Genomic DNA, 20,065 nt, shown 5'->3' on the forward strand with positions numbered 1-20,065 from the left:
AGTAGAAACCACCCCTCTACCTACTGCTCGGCAGGCAGCAGAGAATCATAAAGAATTAATGTGGAACTCAGTTACTAAGATTTCCTCCCTTCTCCTTTGACTCTCTAGACTAGAACCTTAAAGGTCTTCAGGCCAGAGATGCAAGCAATAAGTCTCAGTTCTGAGAAGTGCTGCTTCCCACACACAATTCTCAGATACCTGAGTGCTTCAACAGATCTGCATAACTGAGGCAGGCACAGAGAAGCAGAATTACCCTATAAATTTTGCCATTAGCATGCACAGTGTATGACTCAGCACTTAGAATCTCAAAGGAGGTTTTTTGTTGCTGTTTGGTTAGTTTCTGTTTTAAAAGGTTCTGTGGTATAATGGAAATCGTTATGGTAGACTCAGATATAGACAGGCCTTGTTTCTAGTCCTGGTTCTGCCACTTGCTAGCTTGATGACCTTGAGCAAATCATTAGATATCTTTGAGCCTCAGTTTCTCCAGCTACAGTGTGGGAATAATAAGCTCTTCCTTTTATAGCATTGCTGTAAGTATGTAAGGAAACTGGTACATAGTAAGCACACAGTAAATATCGCTGTACCCTCCACCTCTTCTTTTTTGGGTGATAATTGGTCTTTGTTTTCTTTCTTCCCAGGCACCACTAGGGCCTATTCTTTCTCTGCAGTGTGGCTTTTGCTTCTTGCTCCTTGGTCCTTTGGTCTCTGAATTACCCTTGAATCAACCCTCGAAATCTGCTCTTAATGGCCCAAATCGCCATTCCCCAGTTGGTTACAAACCTATTTGGTGATACTTTGAAGGAAAACAGGTATATGTCTCTCTAACTGTAGTTCTTAAGAGAACTTTTATATGGAGAGACCAGAAATTCTCTTAGTCCTCCAAACCAAATAATATGGGATAGCACATATATGTTGTAATATGTCTCAGAGTGCCTGCTTTTAGAGAACTATGGTTAGTTAGGGACAAGTAATTTTTTTCTAATCATCAAAATTGATGATACCCCACGTCTGATACTTGCATGAGTACCTCCTTGTAAAATTTCTACTTAAAATCCTTGAGTTTTTAAGTAGAAAGGCTGTATTGTTGTTTACTTTTACTGTGAGTGCTCCAAAATCCCTCAGTTGCTCTTGAGAGAGTAAAATGATGTCATAGGCAGTATTTTCTGAAGGTAGTAAGCAGAAAACTATGCGTACATGGCACACAATAGGCCATTTGTACAAAGGCAAGTATTTTCTAAATATAACAATTCAAGAAAAATAGCTTAATTTTTGCCGATAACCTGTTTGTTTGAAAACATTTCATTTTTTATTTAATGAGTGCCACCTGTTGTTTCAAATTGTAGGATGTATTCCTTAAGATCACAAAAATTTTAAATATCTTCTTATTGTACTGAACTCATACATAAACAGTTTACAAACTGCTTTATTAAAGACTTTTGTACATCTTTTGAGATCATGTTATTAAGAAGTAGAACTAAGGGGGAAAATACACAGCCATTCAGAAAATAGTAGAGCTTTCAGATTGTCTGTTATTAATAATATCTCCATGACAACAGATATCTAGGAAGTAAACTGGATCGCCTCTTTCAGAATCAGATTCCATCCTCCTTAGTTCAGTTAATCCTTGCTATACTTTTTAGATCTCTTAACCCAGGCATAGAAGTATTTTCTTTTCCCCTGCTTAATACCCTGTTGGACCAATGCTACTGCGGCTGATGTGAAAATTGGTTGTTGAGAGACAGTTTAGCTTTCTAACAGTGAGCAATTCAAAACATGTAAGCACCAAACACCTGCAGAAAGCTTGGTCTGGCATTTGGAACTAAGAAGAAAATATGGATCTTGACCAAGATGAAAGGTTACCAGCCTAAGCCTGCACAGTGAGGTGTCATGATAGCTACAGTGAAACCAAAAGAGACTAATGACTCTTCCTGGGCTGGAAAATGAGGCATGGAAGCTTTGAATAGTGAGCTGTTAGGCACAGAGACATTAAATTTCAAAGCATTTCCATCTTCAATCTGAGCAATAATGCTTGAAGTATTATGGGATTGTTTGGCTGCTACAAGAAATTTAGAAGACCCCAATAAGGAGTCTTTGTTGGTCTCTGAATGGCTGTGATGAAACTGTTCAATTCTATCTCCCTTCAATTTCCCCACATCCTCTCCCCCCACCCCATAATTCTTGACCACTGTGTGCAAAGAGGTACACGTACACACACACACACACACACACACACACACACACACACACACACACACACACACGTAAGCTCTTTCATATATTTGTTAATAAAGCAGAAAGGTAGAAACAACTCCAAGTAAACAATTTTCCATTTCCCCACCTCATCTCTGTCTTACAAGTAAATAGGAAAAGAGAAAAGGAAATCCCCAGTTTAAAATGGCCACCAGCCGGGCTCAGTGGCTCAGCCTGTAATCCCGCGCCTTTGGGAGGCTGAGGTGAGTGGATTGCCTGAGCCCACGGGGTTTGAGACCCGCCTGGGCAGCGAGACCTCATCTCTACAATAAACCAAAATGAGCCGGACGTGGTAGCGCGCGCCTGTAATTCCGGGTACTTGGAAGGCTGAGGCGGAAGGATCACCGGAGCCCAGCAGGTCGAGGCTGTGGTGGCCAGGAGCGGCCACTGCACTCCAGTCTGGGTGACAGAATGAGACTCCAACTCAAAAATAAATAAATAAATTAAATTAAATAAAATGGCCACCACCCCCTGTACCAAATTTTACATGCTGCCATCTATTTCAGAGGACCTGACTTAGGCATCTGATTCCTGCTAGGCAAAAGTCCACCTTTAAGATGCTACACTCAACAATGTTTTTACTACATATTAGAAAAAGTCCAGGTTGATAATTGCAAGCATCTTAAAATGACCAAACACTGAAGAAAAACTAGTCTGCCTCATTCAGAACATGAGCTCTAGAGGACTCTAATGAATAGCTCGGAAAAACGGAGTCTGAAGTTTAGGTGCTTTGGCTTTTGCTCCTGAATACAGATGCTGACATTGGAGTCTCTTGGTTGCTGACTCCCTTCAATGGAATCGATAGTGTCCTTTCCTCACAGGAATGTTGGGGAACTAGCTCTAGAAGTCGCAGCCGTTATCATTCATGTAGTTTTGAGCATAATGAGTATTGTTTCCTGTAATGTGGCTTAGCATTGATAGAGTGCTTCTTGATTGTTCTTGATCATATGTGAGGGTGGTGAGGCACTGACTTAGGCAAATTCAGTGACGCTTTGGCTTGGTCACTTGCTTTCCATGGTGTGCCACCAAAAGGAAACTTTGCTGATGGGACTTATGGTGCTATCTTGGACAAGAAACCATGTGTCTGTCTGAGGCTCTTGAGGCCATCTTTACTTGTTTATTAGAAAATTCCTAGGGTTTCCCCTTAGGTTCCATTCTTCCCAACCCCTGCCAAAAACCTAGATCTTAGCCTCAGGGCCCATCACTCAGCTGAAAGTAGTAGCTGATCCACAAAAGTTCTGTAAGCAAGAACCAGATTTCTGCTTTTCCTAGAGAAGAATCCAGCCAACTCCTCTTCAAACACACCAGGAAATTAGAATCAGACAGTTCTCCTCTCTATGTTCCTAAAGTCAAGGTGACTGTTTTCAGGAGCTCACACACACTTGAGCCTTTTATAAGGAGGAAGAAGGCAAAATCTGAGAACCAATGCCTATTTCTCTTGTTTTCTATTGAAGCTCGGATGATGGAGAAAAGTGGATCCCAGACCTTCTCTCTTTACTTCTACCCTTAGTACACCCACACTCCCCCACTACTCTCTCACATCATATGTTTGCCTCTGTCACGTGTGAGACCTTGCTCTTCTCCCAAGCCAACCTCAAACATTGCATTGATGCTAAAGAAGAGGAACTTAGAATTTTTAATATCATGCTCCTTCTCTCTGCCCTGGAGCCTCCATATTGAAACCAGTTTCTTTCTACTGGAGAGGTGGAATCTGTGAAGCCAGGAAGAACTTCAGGAGGGGAGTTTTCCCCTCCTCTGGCAGAATTTTAATCTCCAGGTCAACAAGAAGTTTCCTAATGTGGATTGAAAGGCTAATATGGCTTATTTTTAACTGCTTTCTATTTGCTTGAATGTTGCATATTTCTGCTTGTGAAATTTTCCTTTAATAAAGCCATTAATACGCCAACGGTATTTTCTTATTTACAACAGACTGACAGAATTAATGCTGTTAACATTGGGCTTTTTTTCTTTTTTCTTTTTTTTTCCCTCTTGTTTGCTTTCCAGGTCATGCTGACCTGTTCAGCTTGGACTGTTTCACATTTGTTTTTAATGTCAGTTTAAATGTAATTGTAAAAGCATGTATGCTCTAAATTCATGCAGTTACTTTTTCCAGTGGAAAAACCTGCTATTCGAAAGCTTTTCCAGGCTCTGCAATTTTACATGAGCAAGTTTTTGGTAAAACCTTTTGCCCCCCACTCAGGATAGCATCTGGACAGTGAGCCCCTTTCTTCTGGCTCAGTAGTCAGAAAGAGGAGACTTGGAAATAATTTCTGATCTATCCTGTGCTTTGGCAAGGATGTGTAGCATTGCATATCATTCTATTATTAATTATGTTTACTCCTCCATGAACTAAAAACCATTAGACTAAATAGTCCAACACAAACCTTGAAAGATAAAATGTAATATTCTTTTCCCTGGCTAGTCCTCTGACCCAGATTGGGACTGAAAGGAGGATGGGGGCGTGGGGGGAAGATTCAGGAAGCCTTCTTGCCTGAGGGAATTTGGCATGCATTTATTAATCCCACTTGATTGCACCCCCTGCTAATCTCTCACTCCATGCCTGCCAAGGACTGGCTGTGCACCCCGCCTCTGGTCGCTGTCCTAGCTCTTCCCCACACGTCTGTAACTCACACCATTGATTCTTCTCTCCAGAAACATGCTACTTAGCCTGATGAAATGCAAAGAATACCACCACCCTAGAAGTTAGGATACCTGGTTTTAGCTCTTGCTCTGCCACTGTCTAGCTCTATGACCTTGGACACAACTTATCTCTGGCCTTCAGTTTCCCAATCTTTAAGAATTGGTTTGGAGGGGAGAGAAAGGGATAGACAAGGTCCATGGCCTTCAAACTATTATTATTATTATTATTATTATTATTATTAGAAATGGAACATTTTCTTCAAACAAAATCTGTCACAGAGTCCAAATTGTAGGTATAGAATAAAGCGTTGCTTATTCTTCGATTGAAAGGAGGTGGGGTGCTTGCCCAAGATAGAAGGCCATACTTTTCGTAGTTTGCCACCATAGGCAGTCTTTCAGACTGTTTTCTAGCTAGAGATCTAGTCTTGGGAAAAGTCAGAGCCTGCCCATTGGCTTACACTTTCACAAGGTACAGAGCACTTTTACCATGTTCATCTCCTTTTTTCCAAAAAACAGCCTTATGCAGTAGTCAGATCAGATGATCACCAATAATAAGTCCTTTATTGTGAATAGCATTTTAAGACCTCAGTGTTATTATTGCATTCTGCCATCTGGAGTTCAGATTTCAGTACACTTTTCACTATGCTTCAGCCTTGAAGAGTCTTTCTGGCGGTATAGACTCTGCCTTCTACTGTCAGACACCACCACAGTGTCTATATTCCTAGTAACAACCTTATGAATCAAGTGATAGCTTTATCCCCATTTTAAAGATCAGTTAACTGAGGTACAAAGAGGCTAAATCTTGCCCAAAGTCATATAGTTAGTCAGCAATAAAGCCAGAGTTATAAATGAAACAGTCTAACTCTGGAATTCTTGCTCTTAACTACTGCCCTTTATACATATGTAAAGAAACTAAAAGGTAGAGAGGGAAAGACATCCCTGAGATTCCCACAGTGAGTTCCCCTGGCTCCTAATCCAATATTTCTTTGACCTTCTAATCCTAATGACATACAGTGAGACTCCTGGCTTTCATCGTAGTATGTGGAAAGATGGCTGACATGATTTAAGCCAGAGACCACAAACTAGCTTCCCCCCAAAAAAATTTTGCAGGCCAAAATTTACCTGCAGAATTCTGTTTGTCTAGCACAGTGTTTGTTTAGAAAATTGACATAGATTGCCCCTAGGCAGGGCATCAATCACTACCACTGTTCCTAGCCCTCTCTATTTGTGTTTACCAGACCCTTTTACTCATTTATATATCTGCCTGACTTTTGAAGGTATTTGATTTCATGGCCACTAGATTTAAGCATTATAATATATAAGCACTATACACACACATACTCACATGCATTCACATAAGTACAGCCTAGTCTAATTTCACAAATAATTTGCAGCCCTGCACCAAACATACCTTTATGTTTACTTAGTATTTGGAATTACATTTTAGATCTGAATTTAGTTTTCTAGACAGTCATGTGCTGAAGAAACTCTGTTATTGTTTTTCCTTTCATACAGTGTCACCCTTGCTTTCCCTGTTGTATCTGGTTCCCTATCAATCCTGCTTTTTGCCCTTCCCCATACCTGGTTTAGACCACCTGCAAGCCATTCACTCTTTACACTTTAGGAATGGATGGAGAGTGAAGAAACCATTTTGGAGTGTTCATTATATACCAAGCATTCTTGCATTTAGTTCTCAGAAGTGTCCTAAGAGATGAGTGGCAGCAACTTCATTTTATAAATGAAGAAACTGAATCTCAGAAAAGCTAAACAAAGGGCTCAAGGTTATTAAGCTAATAATTGACACAGCTGGAATTTCAATGCAAGATTGTCTGACTTCAGAGCCTATTCTTTTGCCCTACACAACCTTCTGTACAGAAAGTGTATTTGTTTTCTATTGCTGCATAACATATTACCACAGATTTTAACAACTTCAAACAACACCCATTTATCAACTCACAGTTTTATAAGTCAGAAGTTTGGCACAGCATGACTAGATTCTCAATTCAGGGTCTCACAAAGATGGAACTGAGATATTGACCAGGCTGTGTTCTAATCTGGAGCTCAAGTTTCTCTTCCAAGCTCATGTGATTATGGCGGGATTCAGTTCTTTGAGGTTGTAGGACTTAAAGTTCTCGTTTCCTCTCTGGCTACCAGCCAAGGGTCATTCTCAGCTCCTAGAGGCTGCCGTCTTTCTTTGCCATATAAACCCCAACATCTTCAAAGCCAGCACAGTGTTTCTTCCTTGTGTTGAATCCTTCTCACTCTGTGAATATCTTTCCAGAAAAATTCCAGTCACTATTAAGGGCTCACCTGATTAGATCAGGCCCATGAATAGTGACACTCTGAACATTTGACTGAATTGGGACCCTAATTACATTTGTCTAGTTTTTTCAGAACAACCTCTACATTAGTGCTTGACTGAATAACTGGAAGGAGGTGTGTGTGTACCCCAGGACCTTGGAATCCTGGGGACAACCTTAGAAGTCAGTCTGCCAGAGAAGATGTTTCCTTTATGTTCCAAATTCCATGGTAAATTCGGGGGAAAAGAAATATTCTTAATCTGAGGCAGAGAGATTCAAACTTCCTAAGACTTCGAAAACTTCACTTCACCTTCACCTCTCCCTTACTCATGGGTGAGAAAGCCTATATCTTGGAGTGGCAAGGGATGAGGCTCGAACAGTGCCTAAAATTCATAAAGACTAAAGAAATTACAGATTAATCACATCTTTTCCTACTTAGGAATGCACGATGGAACTTAATTTGAAAAATATGTCTCTGGTGCTTTAGAGACAGCCCCCAGAGGGACCTAATGACCCAGGGCTGAAAATTGAGTATCCATAGGATCCAGACATCGTATTAGGCCAGGTGCTCCAATCCTCCAAAGAGCAGGTAGGAATGGGAAAGGTAGGGATGGGGAAGCCCCTTGCCAATGGCCTTTTCTTGTTGCAATGCTCTGACCCAAAACTAAAAGACAGGGAAGGGGTGCCAAGCAACTCACGCACCACTAGATCTATCCACCTTTAATGCCTCCTTTCTTCTTTCTTCATCACTCAATTTATGTAAGTCAATGAGTCTCTGCCTTGACACAGTGGCTGACTGGCCTGTATCTCACATGAAAGAATTAGATTTGACTCTCGGCTCAGGTGCAGGGGGCAGGAGGGGCACGGGGTGGCCTTCATGGAAGAAAACAAGGCCTTGAGCATTGAATAACAGCTGAGACTAGCAAGCTTCATTGTCTAGGATTCTAAGTCGTCTAGCAACATGCTGGCCTCTGCTGCAGAGACAGAACAGAGGATCCCCTAGTAGAATGAGTGGAATCTGATTTCAATTACATTCAGCACAGACACCCTCTTCAGGCAGAGAGACCAGAACACCTGGTGCGGCTAGGGCCACTATAGCCAAAGGGACAGCACACTACTCAGATCCTAGAAGCAAGTGAGAATGAAGCTTCTCTTCCTCAAACAGATGCCACACAGATCTAGGGGAGGAGAATGTAAAAATACCAAATTCTCATTGGCACTATGCAGACAAAGGGGAATCGTTTCATCTTGATGGGTTGTTCCCACAGTCTCTGCACATATTGATTTTGCTTATAATGAATTTGCTTAGGTCCATCTCACAGAGATTTGAGTCTGTCATTAGTCAGAAAGTTGAGGTGACAAATTATATCTCACTAATTGCACCATCACCAATGGCTCTGTATGTCCTTCCACCTTTTGAAAAAGCCCAAGGATTTATTTGTATATCATTCATTTGAATTCATTTCTTCTTTATCAATATCTTTAGTAGGGTATTGCAAACAGAACAGTTTCCCCAGAGAACAGTCTATATTCATAGCACTATTTGATAGAGCTTTCTGAGATGATGGGAATCTTCTATACCTGTTATGTCTATCCGTATATCTATTAGTGGTCCAGTAATGCAACCACTAGCTACGTGTGGCTTTTGAACACTGGAAATGTGACTAGCGAAACTAAGGGATTATATTTTTAATGTTTTCAATTATTAAATATAATTTATATAGCCACATATGGCTAATGGCTAGTGTATTGGGCAGTACAGGTCTAGAAGGAGCACAGAGAGGTACATACTGAGATAAAACAGAGTTAGGAAGGCAGTAAGGTATTCATTCCAGTTGACCAGAATGACAGCCATTCTCTTATACACACACACACACACACACACACACACACACACACACAGTATTACCTGTATAGACCCTGAAGGTATTTGAACCTGTCACCCCTGGATAAGATTATTTCTAAGAACTCTTCTTATTTTGTCATGCTGTGATTCTTTAAACCACTATAGTGTACCAAATCAGTTTCAGTTTGGACAAATGACTGGGATGTTCTCATAGTTTTGTGTCTCTTCCCTTCCAGATTTGATGCTAGCTACTGAAGTTTGGAGTCAAGGGTGAAGATAGGAGACAAGGAGGATTTAACCCCAGCTCCACACCTCAACTCTGCTTGTAGGCTAGGAGTAGGATTCAGACTTCAGATTCCTTGGGGAGGCATCATGAAGTAGTAGAGAGAACATTACAGAAGAAATAACACCAATATGGATGTGATTAAGTTCTAAAAGTGTAAACCTATATGAAGTGTTGCAAAGTGTGAATTTGGATGCAGAATGCAATACATCTGACCATATGCATGTAAATAAAGCCCTACTTAACTCCTCCCCACCCACCCTCAAAAAAAAAAAAAAAAAAAAACATTGTAGTCAGCTGACCAGGTTCATATTGAGTTATCTTTGTTGATAGCTGTGTTACCTCAGTTTACTCATTTGCAAAACAAGGATAATGGAATGAAATAATGCAATGTTTTCATGACGTGAGGTACACAGAAGACCCTGAAAAAAATAGTAGTTACCCTTTTTTTTCTTAGTTCCCTCAGGCATTTGACTAATTAGAGGTCTGTCTTCTCCCAGGATGGAAGAAGGACTAAATGGTCTGGCAACTCCTGAGCTCAAAGCCAGAAAATGCCAGTGATGGGGAAATGAGGTCTTACTGTGGAAACTGCAGCAGGGGAGCAGATCCTGTAGGAATCGTTAGTCTGTGTAGCTGTGCCCAAGAACTCATGTTTGCAATGGGTTCACCAGATGACAAGACATTTTGGGGGCCAGTCCTCTAGTTCTAGGAGAAGATGGGGCTTGGCTCAGACCATACTTTCTGACTTGTGCCCTTGGTGGGAGGTGGGAGTTGGCAATGGATGTGCATATCTCCTTGTTACTGGCTGTGCCCAAGCCCTGTAGAAATGATTGTTGAACAAGGTCATCTTGCACTCAGAGTTGGTTTTCCATGATTTCTTGTTATTTTCCCGAGTTCTTCTCTGCGTTCCTCTTGCGTTCCTCTTGCAACACCTACCTTACCATTTTCCTCTTCTCTACCCTAGTTGTTGATCCAAACATGTGACCCATTCTTGTGATGATTTACTAAGTGACACTATTATTGGTGTTTGTGTTGTAGTACTTATTTTTCTAATTTGACTGAAAGTCAGTTGCAGCTATATAGCTTTTTCTGCAGGAGCCAGAAACAGATAAGCAGTAGGCTTAGTTGTATTTATCCATTTAAATCGAGCAATCAACTTCTCTCTTGGTTTTAATTTATTATGATTATTTTAAAGGGATTAGAGATAAAGTGGTTTATGGTCTACCCCGGTGCAACTGCCTATGCCAGACCTCAGAGTTATGACCTTTTCAATTATTTATACTTCTGTCAATATAAATGCTTGGAAAAATAACACAAAATAAACATCAGGATGCCTAAGGAACTCTAAATTGTGTGTATGTGAGCATGTGGGGAGGATGGTTCTTAAGGTTTGAGTTGTGGATTGTTGTGGTTGTTTTAAATAATATTATTTCTCTCATTCATTCTAATGGCTGCCTCCTAGCATGGTTTCAGTTTTGCAGAGAGATGGCAGAGGCAGAGACATTCTCTCATATTTTGGATACTATTGGGGATTTCAGCCCTTCACCTCTCCTCTCCCCTTTGCTGAAAAGGAGAAAATCAATATGTATTTTACAGTGCATGTTCAACTATGGGTGTAATTCTGATAGCATTTGAGGTTGTTTGTAGTGTTCCATAAGAAATGAAACATCAGAATATTCTTAGTCATTGGGCCCAAATTGGGATGATAGAATTCGGTGGTCTGAGAATAAAAGGAACCTTCAAGACCATTTTTTAAAACCCCATTTCTATATGATGTTTGAATTCTTAATTATTGTGCATATAATTTCTTATCATTTCCAGTGATATGAGTGTCTGGCTACTCTCTGGTACCCCTAGAGACCCAAAGAACAAGTCCAGTCCTTCTTTATTAGGTCTGCCTTTCCAGTCTCTTTGCCTAGCAATCTGCTAGACATGTTAGACATAGATGCATGTACATTATTCTCTTGATTTACAACATTCAGTGTTTGTCTGTCACCTATAAGATTAAGTCCAAACTTCTTAATGTGATATACATGCTCCTTTCAAATCAAGTCCCATCTTTGTTTTCAACCTCATAAACTGCCACTTTCCCTATATATGCAATATACACTTCATTCACACTGGTCTCTAATTGTTCCTTCAAACACTCCTCATTACTTTTGCTTATGCCCTTTCCATTCATCTCTGCCTGATGAAATCCTCAGCAATCTTCAAACTCTAGGTCATATGACACCTTCTATGTGAAGCATTTTCTAAACTCACCTATGCAGAGAAATTATTGTTTTCCTCTTTTATTGATGCCTCCATTGTAGCATTTACCAGTCTGAAATTTTCTAGACTTGTTTATGGGCATTTATTTCTCCTCTAACAGACCAGGCCAGGGCCTGTGTCCTTTCTGTCACCTGGAAGCAAAGGCTTAACAATGGAAGTATGTTAAATGAATGAATGAATCATGAATGTATTTGTAAATGGGTTAATTGAAGGTCCCAGGTATGAATAGTGAAGGCTGCATTCAGGCAGAGGTTGATCTGGCACAGGGATCAGAGGAGAAAGAAAGATATGAGTTTAGGCTTAACAAGGATTTAGGATGATGAATTATTCATTCAACCAGTGTTGAATGAGCACTTGTCCTTAAGGAATTTAGAGTCTGTGACTAGGGAAAATGAATATCAATTTTCTTAGCTTAGGCAGTTAGCTTCTCTAACAGGGTAGATGTTCTGTGTGTTTTTGACCACTGATGATAAATTCAAGTTTCTCTTCCTTCCCAATAGCTCGGAAGCTGAAGAAACTTGGTAATCTGAAGCTACAGGAGGAGGGGGAGACTTCCAGTGCCAGCAGCCCCACTGAGGAGCCAACTCAGAAGCTGACAGTGTCACACATTGAAGGCTATGAGTGTCAGCCTATCTTTCTGAATGTCCTGGAAGCCATTGAACCAGGCGTGGTGTGTGCTGGACACGACAACAACCAGCCAGACTCCTTTGCCGCCTTGCTGTCTAGCCTCAATGAACTAGGCGAGAGACAGCTTGTACATGTAGTCAAGTGGGCCAAGGCCTTGCCTGGTAAGAAAAAGGAAAGTAGGGGCATGGGAGAAGGGAGTTTTGTGAAGTGAAAAATGCTGTTCAGGTGAGAGAAATGATTCTTACACTACATCTTCAGAAAGGTGGAGTGATCAACAGCATGAACTTTGGAGTCTGACAGCTTGGCTTTGGAACTTGGTCTGCCAGTTACTAGCTCATGGTCTTGGACAAGTTTTTTAACCTCTCTCTGACTCACTTTTACTGCTTCCCAGAATGGACTGAAGAATAGTACCTACTTTAATCATTGTTGTAAGAACTAAATGGAGTAATATAAGTAAAGTGCTTAGAAAGAAGTTCACTTATTGTCAGTGTTAGATTATTCCTCTCTTCCAACAGACAATACCGTTTTTGCCTCCATTATTATCTCATTTAAGCAGTTCAGTGAAGTAGGAAAGGCAAGGAGCATTACCCCCACCATATAGTTTGTTCTTTCCCCCTCACCTTTTAGTGACCAGCATTGATGTTCCCTGGGGCTCCTCAGGGGCTGTCCAGCAGAGACCCAAATGTAGCTCAGCCCATCAGTGTCCGCACTGACCACTGCCTCTGCCCCTTCTTTTCCAGGCTTCCGCAACTTGCATGTGGACGACCAGATGGCAATTATTCAGTACTCCTGGATGGGGCTCATGGTGTTCGCCATGGGCTGGCGGTCCTTCACCAACGTCAACTCCAGGATGCTGTACTTCGCCCCTGACCTGGTTTTCAATGAGTAAGCACTGCTGAGCCCAGAACTCACTTAAATACAGCAGCCTAGCTGGATTTGGTTGGTAGTGATGGTGACAGGGTGACAGCAAAGGTTAGCTCATTTGACCTAGATGTATGTCAGTGGAGGCCCCATCCAGCCAACCCAGTCTGAAGTGGCTTTGCCTGGGCTGGAAGTTCAACTGGTGGGAAGCAAGGGGAGTGGTGCTGAGGCCATCTCTTTCCCATCCAAGACCCAATCCTGGTATATCGGTCATGTTCCTGACCTGCTTTGTAGTTTATTTCAGAACTTCATGTAAAGGCCTCTCCACTTCACTGTGAGCAACATATGAAAAGGGCAGAGAGACTAGTTGTGAGAGATGAAGTTCCTTTGGTCCTTTTCCTGCCACCAAGGACTACTGTTAGTCACCATTTTTTGAGCAACTAGTTTGTGTCAGGACTGTGCTGGATAATTTCTAAGCCCTATATCATGGAATCTTCAAGGTGACCTGATCTCCCCTTTTTCTAGATCATCCTGTTTGTTATCGGTAGGGAAAGTCAGGCTCAGCAAAATAAAATGAACCACCCAAAGTCACAGAGCTGGTGAATGTTGGAGACAAAATTCAAATGTACATCTCCGTCACTCACTGCTCTTCTCTTCTCCTGCCTCATGGTGGTAACTGATGGGAAGGAGCAGCTCTACCAATCTCTGGCTATGTGACCTTGGTCCTGACATTTCCCTTCTCTTAAACAGGTTTAATTAACCCCTGTCCTGCCACCAGCTCTATTTATAGTCTTTCATGAATTTACCAAAGGGCTCAGATTTTTTAATTGCATTTTTCTCCACTAAAATCTCAGTTCTCTGTTTTCTGCATCATTGTCTTTTGGCAAGACCCTTAACTTTCCTGACCCTCGGTTCCTCATCTGTTAGTAATAACAGGACCTTCAAATGATAACTAAATGGGAACTGATGAATGTAGAATGTCTGTTTCATAGTAGGCAAGAAATTTTTTTTTAATCTCTTTCTTAATGACCATTTTCTAGTAGTGATAATCTTCATGTCTACTGTTTGAGGTCCCTTGATGGTATTGTGAATGGAGCTGGCCAGAAAAATCTTCCTAAGGACCTTGAGCTGGTCTCACCACAGAGAATTCTTTTAATCAGGGCAGGAATTGACCTCCCCCACCCCAGCTTCAGTGCTCTAACCCAGAAGAATCTTAAAATAAAATCTACAGGTCAGTGGTTCCTTCCAGTGTAGCAATGCCATGCAAGGGAGAAGAGTGAGTGTCCCCAGCTGCCCTCTCCCAACCCAGCTGGTCTGGTAGCCAGAAGCTAAGAATAACTACTGAACTTTGGCACGACATGCTTTATGGTTTCCAGATTTCCAAAGAGTTGCCTATAATGCCATCTTCTGGGGCAGATATTGAACCCCCCACTAACTATTCATCTCCCATTCCCAAACCCCTGCTGCCCTTGAATGATTGAATCCACTTCATGAGCACCTGCTCCACCTTCCCTAGAGCCCTGAAACCTTTGGATCTTTGCAAGGTGATAATTGGTTATTCTCTAAATTCTCATTTCCTTCTCTGTCTCTGAGTAAACATGTGGCACCCCACATCAGCTTCTTGGCCCAGTCCCCTCCATCTAATTAAAAGGCGTCACAAGGTGAGAGACCTAGACTCACTAAGTACCAGAGCCCCTGAAACGACAGGACCCCATCCCTCTTGTAGGAACCCACTATGTTAGAGCCCTCGGGGTCCCTACAAACATCTAGTCCATTGTTTCTCAACATGGATACTATTGACATTTTTGGAGAAATAATTTTTTCATTGTGCAAGATGTTCCTGCATATTGGAATATGTTTAGCATTCCTGGCACTTACCCAGTGAATACTAAATAGGATTCCAGTCACTCTAACAGCCCAAACTGTCCCCTCCATACTTAAACTATTCACTGGGGAGGCAGTCCTCTCCAGTTGAGAGCCACTAATCCTTGCCAGCCTCTTCAAGGTGCTAATGGGGAAACTGAGACCCAAAGAGAGAGATAAGGACTTGTCCAGACTGGGCCAGAGTTTAGGCTCTCTGACACCAAACACTGTCATCAGTTCTGTTTTTTTCTTTCCTTCCCTCTGTGTGGAGAGCACATGTTGTGATGATAATGGGCTTGAACCATAACTGTGACCTTGAACAAATTACTGAATTTCTCTTAGCCTAAAATCTCATCTGTAAAATGGTGAAGAGTATCATAACAGCACTTCCGACATGTCATTTATTGAGCACTTACTATATGTCAGGCACTGTGGTTAATGTTTCAATCTTCTTCTCCCCTCTTATTTACTTTCTCGTATTTCACCTATCCTGTTCTCCTCCTGAATTCTATTCCTGCCCCTCCTTCTCTATCTTTTACTCTTTTCTCCCTTTTCTTCCTTCAACTCTCTCCCTAGTCTTTTTGCCCTTTCTCCCTGCCTCTTGCTTTTTTTTTCCCTCTGAATTCCTTCCCTTACTTTTTCCCCCTACTCTCCTCTCCATTCCTTACCTTCTCTGTTCCTGGTGCCTGAAGCAGTGTTATACGAATCCTCCATGCAAGAATTATGATTTCAATGGTAAAAAGACTGCAGTGTTGTCATTAACAGAAGCAGGGAAGTGCAGTGGAGACAGGAGCAGGGTCCGGCCCCAGGTTCAACAGATCTTACTCAAAAATTATTTAGAGTAAAAGAGCTTGGAGCAACATTGTTCTAGTCAATTGACTCGTGATACTATCTAAACACTTCCTCTTTCTAGTTGGGCTTTCTCCTGAGTTGAATAATTCTACAGCCTTCCCTCTTTTTCCAGGCTAGCCAAGATCTCTCTGAGATAAGGTGCTGAGTTTCTACCCAGACAATACCAGACCTCCTTATCCTGTGGACTAAGCTAGTGGGTTGAGGACCAAAATGTCAAACCACAGCCCTTAGGCTTCATCTTAAGTGGTGAGGTCTTTGTCACACTTAAGTGTGTGTCAAATACCATTTCCTTTCTCTGCGTACTATACAATCAATTTCTGTTTTACTCGCATGTGCATGCACACACACGATTTCTGAAGTGCTGAAAGCCAGAAGGCCTATCAACAGGAGGATGCTGTGTCTTCTCTTGAGACAAGCCATGGCCAACCATGGAATCAAAAGGTTACTGCAGCCTGAGAAGTTGTACAAGCTTTGGCCACTTCCCCATATAATTTTTGGTGATAATGTGATGATCTGTTCACAAGTCACTATAATAAAAGCAGCTCACATGTGTTTATAATCCCCAAACTGTGATAAGGAACAGCCAGCATATGAAGGAACAGACTCATCTTCAGCAGGGAATATTTAAGTTAAACACTCAAAAATACCCCATGGCAAATTTAAAAAGCATTGGAGCTCATTTTAAAAGAACAATGTGGGATCTCCTTCCTTTGGAGTTTTTAAAGAAATGATTAAATGTATAGTATCCCAAGTCAGAGGCAGGGATGTAAAGGGTGACCAAATACTTGGGCTCACTTGTGAATCCCAGTGTCCTGAGAAAATTACTGAACTTCTCTGAGTCTCAAGTGTCATCTGTAGAATGGTAAAGAGTATCATCATGATACCTTTGTACATGTCATTTATTGAGCACTTACAATGTGTCAAGCACTGTGCTTAAGCTGTTTGCTGGGGCCTCTCTCCTAGAAAGTTTCCATGTTGGGCTACCTGGGAGGCAGATTCTGGCTCTAACTGTGTCTGGGATATTAGAACTGTAGTCGTGGAGACCATGTGCCTGCCCCATTGTGTTCATTTGGTAAGGTTTTCCTGTCCTTGTCTTAGGAAACAGAAGGGGTATGGAGACCTGGAAATTCCATGTTAATCCATATCCTGGCCAGGGAGGATGAGTAGTTATCAGGACGTCAGAATTTTAGAAAAAAGAACAACCTTGTTCCTTGTCACTGAAATAACAGCAAGGTCTTCCTGGAGAACCTGATGAAGGAGAGCAACCAGAGACTTTCCCTCTGGGCTTGTTATAAGCCTCCCTCATTCCTTTTCTTCTATGTGTCTTCTTCCCAGGTACCGCATGCACAAGTCCCGAATGTACAGCCAATGTGTCCGAATGAGACACCTCTCTCAAGAGTTTGGATGGCTCCAGATCACCCCCCAGGAATTCCTGTGCATGAAAGCACTGCTACTCTTCAGCATTAGTAAGTGCCTAGAGGTACAGGGAATGCCCCTGTGGACAAAGAGGCTCAGAGGGGACCACTTTTGCCATTAAAAAGTCATCAGGGAGAAACCAGCTCCTGGATATTTCCCTTCTTCCCTGACTCCCATCCCCACTCCACTCTCCCTCAGCATTGTTTTTCCTAACAAGGACCAGTTTCATAACTAGAGACCAATTTATTTGCTAGAATTCAGCCTCTATTAGATTCCCCACCTGCCCCAGTCTCTCTTTGAGACAAGACCTTTTTGACTGGTTGCAGCAAGTCTCTGAATTTTTCTACAGTTTTTACTATAGAAACAGGCCTGGCCCACCTTGTATTTCTTGCAGGGCAGTAGATAGAGCAGGAGTAACTGCCTCCTGGAAGGAATTTTCTTTTATGTGAACAGGGGGAGGTCTATGTAAGTAATTCAAACAGAGTTGTTTTTGTTTTGTTTTGTTTTTGGCAACCAGAGAAATTTTCTTTAGTATTTCTTCTATGCAGAGTGTTGTCAGCCTCTGTGAAGGTAAAAGGCAAAATTTGATATTCAAAGCCGTGTGTTTTAATTGTGTAAATCAGAACTGGACTGTGAACGGTATAAAAGCTTTGGTCCTAAGAAATGGGTACCTGAGAAGACTAGAAAAAGGAAAAGTTCAATAAATTTGATTTACTTGACTCTCTTCAGATGGGGTCCAACTATCATTTCCCCTGAGATCTTCCTGGCAGACTGAAGGTCCCAGGCACAAAACTGACAGAAAGCCAAATATATGGTTCCCTGTGGGGTTGGGGGTCAAGTTTGTGGTTAGAAAACTTGGTACTTTGTCTAATGCTCCTTCATGGGCACGATTTCCTTCCCTAATTTGATCTTCATCCCACATCAGTTCCAGTGGACGGGCTGAAAAACCAAAAATTCTTTGACGAACTTCGAATGAACTACATCAAGGAACTCGATCGTATCATTGCATGCAAAAGAAAAAATCCCACATCCTGCTCAAGGCGCTTCTACCAGCTCACCAAGCTTCTGGATTCTGTGCAGCCTGTAAGCAAATGATGGAGGGTGCTTTATCGGGGAAAGCTGCCTGATAGAGCCAAGTGACAATATGCTCCTCTAGGGTCTGGCACCACCTGATGGGAGGTGCTTCCATTCCCCTCTGGCTTTGAGAACGGTCCAGGAAGAAAATGCAGTGGTGAAGAAAAGAACATGGGTCACAGTGTCCTAGCTGGATGTTATGAAAGGGGTGGAGGAGTTGAGAACAGAGCAGTTGGGACTCAGGGAAGGAGTTTAGAGCAGATGAATTCTCTAGGCAGACAAAACAGACCTGGATGTTTTTCTCCTCTTTCTTGAGTCATGTGCATGAGTCTCAGTCTCTCTTTCTCTCTCTCTCTCTCTCTCTCTCTCTCTCTCTCTCTCTCTCTCTGTGTGTGTGTGTGTGTGTGTGTGTGTGTGTGTGTGTGTGTGTGTGTGTGCTGGGAAAGAGAAACACCCAGTCATTAGTCAGACAGCTTGCAATGGTACAAGACATCTCTTGGAAGCCCTCAGTGACTCCTTGGAGTTAATCTCTCTTTCTCTCTCTGTCTGTGTGTGTGTTGCTCTCGCTACCTCCCCCCTCCACACACACACACACAACCTCAAGAGGACTAAGGACAGGGAAGGAAAGGGGAATCAGAAAACAGAATGCTAAAAGATGGAAACTCAGAGGTGAAGACAGAGTCTGGCAGAAGCCATTGCCTTGTCAACCTTGTTTTTTCTCTCTTTGTTCCCTGCAGATTGCAAGAGAGCTGCATCAGTTCACTTTTGACCTGCTAATCAAGTCCCACATGGTGAGCGTGGACTTTCCGGAAATGATGGCAGAGATTATCTCTGTGCAAGTCCCCAAGATTCTTTCTGGGAAAGTCAAGCCTATCTATTTCCACACGCAGTGAAGCATTAGAAGCCCCCATTTTCCTACCCCATCCACTCCCCTTTTCAGATGTCTTCTGCCTGTTATAACTCTGCACTACTCCTCTGCAGTGCCTTGGGGAATTTCCTCTATTGATGTACAATCTGTCATGAACATGTTCCTGAGTTAATATTTGCTTGGGCTTTTCTCTTTTCCTCCTTTCTTTTTCTTCTTCCCTCCCTATCTGATCCTTCCATGGCACCTTGAGACTCTGCTCCCCATCGTGGCTCCTATCTGTGTTTCCAATGGTGTTGTATGTCTTTAAATCTGTGGTGATCCTCATGTGGCCCAGTGTCAAGTTGTGCTTGTTTATAGCACTGCGCTGTGTGCCAGCCACACAAACGTTTACTTACCTTATGCCTCGGGAAGTTTAGAGAGCTAAGAGTATCTGAGGAAAAAACAAAACAAAAAAGCTTGCTGGGGTTTTTTTTTCCTAAAAATAAATAAATAAATAAAATAGACAAACAGAAATCTCCAAAGAGGCCAGCAGTGACTAGAAGAAGGTGAAAATTTCAGGTCCATGGGGAGTCACTGCTTTTTTCATCCCCTCTCTCCTGGGGAGACCTTATTTTTTGCCAATGGCTATTGCCATTAGAGGGCAGGGTGACCCCAGAGCTGAGCTGGGAGGAAGGGACAGAGAGAGGATAGGACAAGGAGAGCAGATGGATCATCAGTCCCTGCCCACAGCCCTGGCCCCTGGGGGCTAGACTGCTCAACTGTAGTGCAATTCATTTTAATGGAAATGTGCTTCTAGTTGAAAATTTCTCTGCATGTGAATGCCTCATCCCCAAACCTTTTTCTCTCTCACCCTTTGCCTCCACCCTCAAACTGACTTTCAATAGCTTTTCTAAGAGCTTTGAACCGAATGTTCT

The 20,065-nt window shown here is 42.2% G+C and overlaps 1 protein-coding gene across 1 annotated transcript in view; it reads left to right on the plus strand.

Annotated features, from left to right (window-relative positions):
- The window catches only part of AR (androgen receptor), a 173,875-nt gene extending 154,268 nt beyond the window's left edge, over positions 1–19,607 (plus strand). The window contains exons 4-8 of the mRNA XM_008064301.1: positions 12,091–12,378; positions 12,958–13,102; positions 17,129–17,259; positions 18,135–18,292; positions 19,021–19,607. Of these exons, the coding sequence (XP_008062492.1) occupies positions 12,091–12,378; positions 12,958–13,102; positions 17,129–17,259; positions 18,135–18,292; positions 19,021–19,176 (878 nt within the window). The 3' untranslated portion in view covers positions 19,177–19,607. The remainder of the gene's footprint in view (positions 1–12,090; positions 12,379–12,957; positions 13,103–17,128; positions 17,260–18,134; positions 18,293–19,020) is intronic.
- The last annotated feature ends 458 nt before the right edge of the window (positions 19,608–20,065 follow it).

This window comes from Carlito syrichta, unplaced genomic scaffold (genome assembly GCF_000164805.1).
Source record: "Carlito syrichta isolate Samal-C Ts95f unplaced genomic scaffold, Tarsius_syrichta-2.0.1 Scaffold307264, whole genome shotgun sequence".
NCBI lineage: Eukaryota > Metazoa > Chordata > Mammalia > Primates > Tarsiidae > Carlito > Carlito syrichta.